At 34.4% G+C, this 2,272-nt stretch overlaps 1 protein-coding gene across 1 annotated transcript in view; it reads right to left on the bottom strand.

The window, feature by feature from the left end:
* LOC107718148 (dihydropyrimidine dehydrogenase [NADP(+)]) overlaps positions 1-2,272 on the bottom strand; it is a 160,745-nt gene that overhangs the window by 31,922 nt on the left and 126,551 nt on the right. Inside the window, exon 18 of the mRNA XM_016525131.1 lies at positions 761-880. Within this exon, the coding sequence (XP_016380617.1) occupies positions 761-880 (120 nt within the window). The remainder of the gene's footprint in view (positions 1-760; positions 881-2,272) is intronic.

Here is a 2,272-nt window from a genome sequence, read left to right as displayed (position 1 = left end):
CACGCACACACACACACACACACACACACACACTCACTCACTCACTCACTCACTCACTCACTCTCTCACTCTCTCTCTCTCTCTCTCACTCACTCACTCACTCACTCACTCACCAGAAACGCCGCCGTATGTAGTTCTCGCACTTCTGCCAATCCCAGGCCAGGGTGTGGCGTCTGCTTTGAGAGCCATCAGTCCAGATACAGTGTTGGTGGCTGTTACTCCATCTGCCCCGCCTACAAACAACCACAGAGGTTCTTACAAAAGCCTGAACCAGCCACACTTTGTTGATGAAATTACATTGGGATGCTGCTCCACTAAAATCGAAACATAAATGCAGTGCTGTTGTTAATCCTGCCAAAAAGATCAGCATAGCTTTACCAGGTCCTCATTTATAAAATGCATGCATAATTATATTATGATGCTAATTTGTATAGATGTGATCCTATGTTAAGCAGGAACAAATCAAGATTTATAAAAGCACAAACTGACTTGAAAATGTTCTTATACATACGCTAAGTGACAAGCACTGATACGCCAGTATGTGCTAATTTCATTTTCAAATGATTTTTAGTTATGCATGTGTGAAGAAAGTGACTTAGTGACTAAATGAGTAAATAACTGTTTACATGTAAAATAATATTTCAGATGTGCTATCTGAAATGTAGTTTTGATCGATGTATGTGTCAGAATATATTTATTCACTTGTTTGTTATATATCTGTCACACACACACTCACTCACTCACTCACTCACTCACTCACCAGAAACGCCGCCGTATGTAGTTCTCGCACTTCTGCCAATCCCAGGCCAGGGTGTGGCGTCTGCTTTGAGAGCCATCAGTCCAGATACAGTGTTGGTGGCTGTTACTCCATCTGCCCCGCCTACAAACAACCACAGAGGTTCTTACAAAAGCCTGAACCAGCCACACTTTGTTGATGAAATTACATTGGGATGCTGCTCCAGTAAAATCGAAACATAAATGCAGTGCTGTTGTTAATCCTGCCAAAAAGATCAGCATAGCTTTACCAGGTCCTCATTTATAAAATGCATGCATAATTATATTATGATGCTAATTTGTATAGATGTGATCCTATGTTAAGCAGGAACAAATCAAGATTTATAAAAGCACAAACTGACTTGAAAATGTTCTTATACATACGCTAAGTGACAAGCACTGATACGCCAGTATGTGCTAATTTCATTTTCAAATGATTTTTAGTTATGCATGTGTGAAGAAAGTGACTTAGTGACTAAATGAGTAAATAACTGTTTACATGTAAAAGAATATTTCAGATGTGCTATCTGAAATGTAGTTTTGATCGATGTATGAGTCAGAATATATTTATTCACTTGTTTGTTATATATCTGTATGTGTTCATGAGAATACAGATATAAAAATAAGTAGTTGTAATGTAATGTAAAACATCAAACACAAATTTGGAGCCAGGAGGAGCTTGGTAACAAAATGAACATAAATCAATACTCAGCTAATCTTATATTTAAAAAAAGGTTACTGGCCTATATTGTACAATTTATCCTTCACCCTCTTGACTTCTATTGTGAAGAACATGAATGAGAATAAATGATGGGGTTAAATAACTTAAAGTGCAGTGTAATAAATGGCATGAGTGAGCAGAAGAGAATATCAGGAAAAATGTGCATGAAAAATATGCTGATTACCACGTTGGTCTGTACAAGCATATACAATAGTTGTACATGGAACATATAAACAATATAATCTTATTCAAAATAGTTTTCCTCCATTTGAAAATGGTGTGCATGTCATAATTATAATGTCATGATTATGAAAATGTAATTTAAAAATCACTGATTAGGTTAATGAGTTGAATGTACAATGCTGTTCAAAAGTTGAGCATCAGTAAAATTATTATTATTATTATTATTTTACGAAATTAACACTTATCCAGCAAGGATGCATTAAATTGATTAAAACTGACCGTGAAGAAAAATTTTCAATGTTTTTCAAGAAATGTTTCAAAAGATTTATATTTTAAATAAATGCTGTTATTTTGAACATTCTATTTATTCAACAATCCTGAAAAAAGGTATCATGGTTTCCACAAAAAGATATTAAGCAGCACAACTGTTCATTAGTAAAAATAAGAATGTTTTTTGAGCACTAAATCAAGGATCATGTGACACTGAAGACTTAAGTAATGGCTGCTGAAAATACAACTTTTCCAGAGCAGGAGTAAATTACATAATACAAATAAATAAATGAATAAATAAATATATATATATATATATATAAT

This window comes from Sinocyclocheilus rhinocerous, unplaced genomic scaffold (assembly GCF_001515625.1).
Source record: "Sinocyclocheilus rhinocerous isolate Xijiao unplaced genomic scaffold, SAMN03320098_v1.1 scaffold480, whole genome shotgun sequence".
NCBI lineage: Eukaryota > Metazoa > Chordata > Actinopteri > Cypriniformes > Cyprinidae > Sinocyclocheilus > Sinocyclocheilus rhinocerous.
Note: the sequence above shows the minus strand (reverse complement) of the source record. Positions and strands in the feature narration are given on the sequence as shown.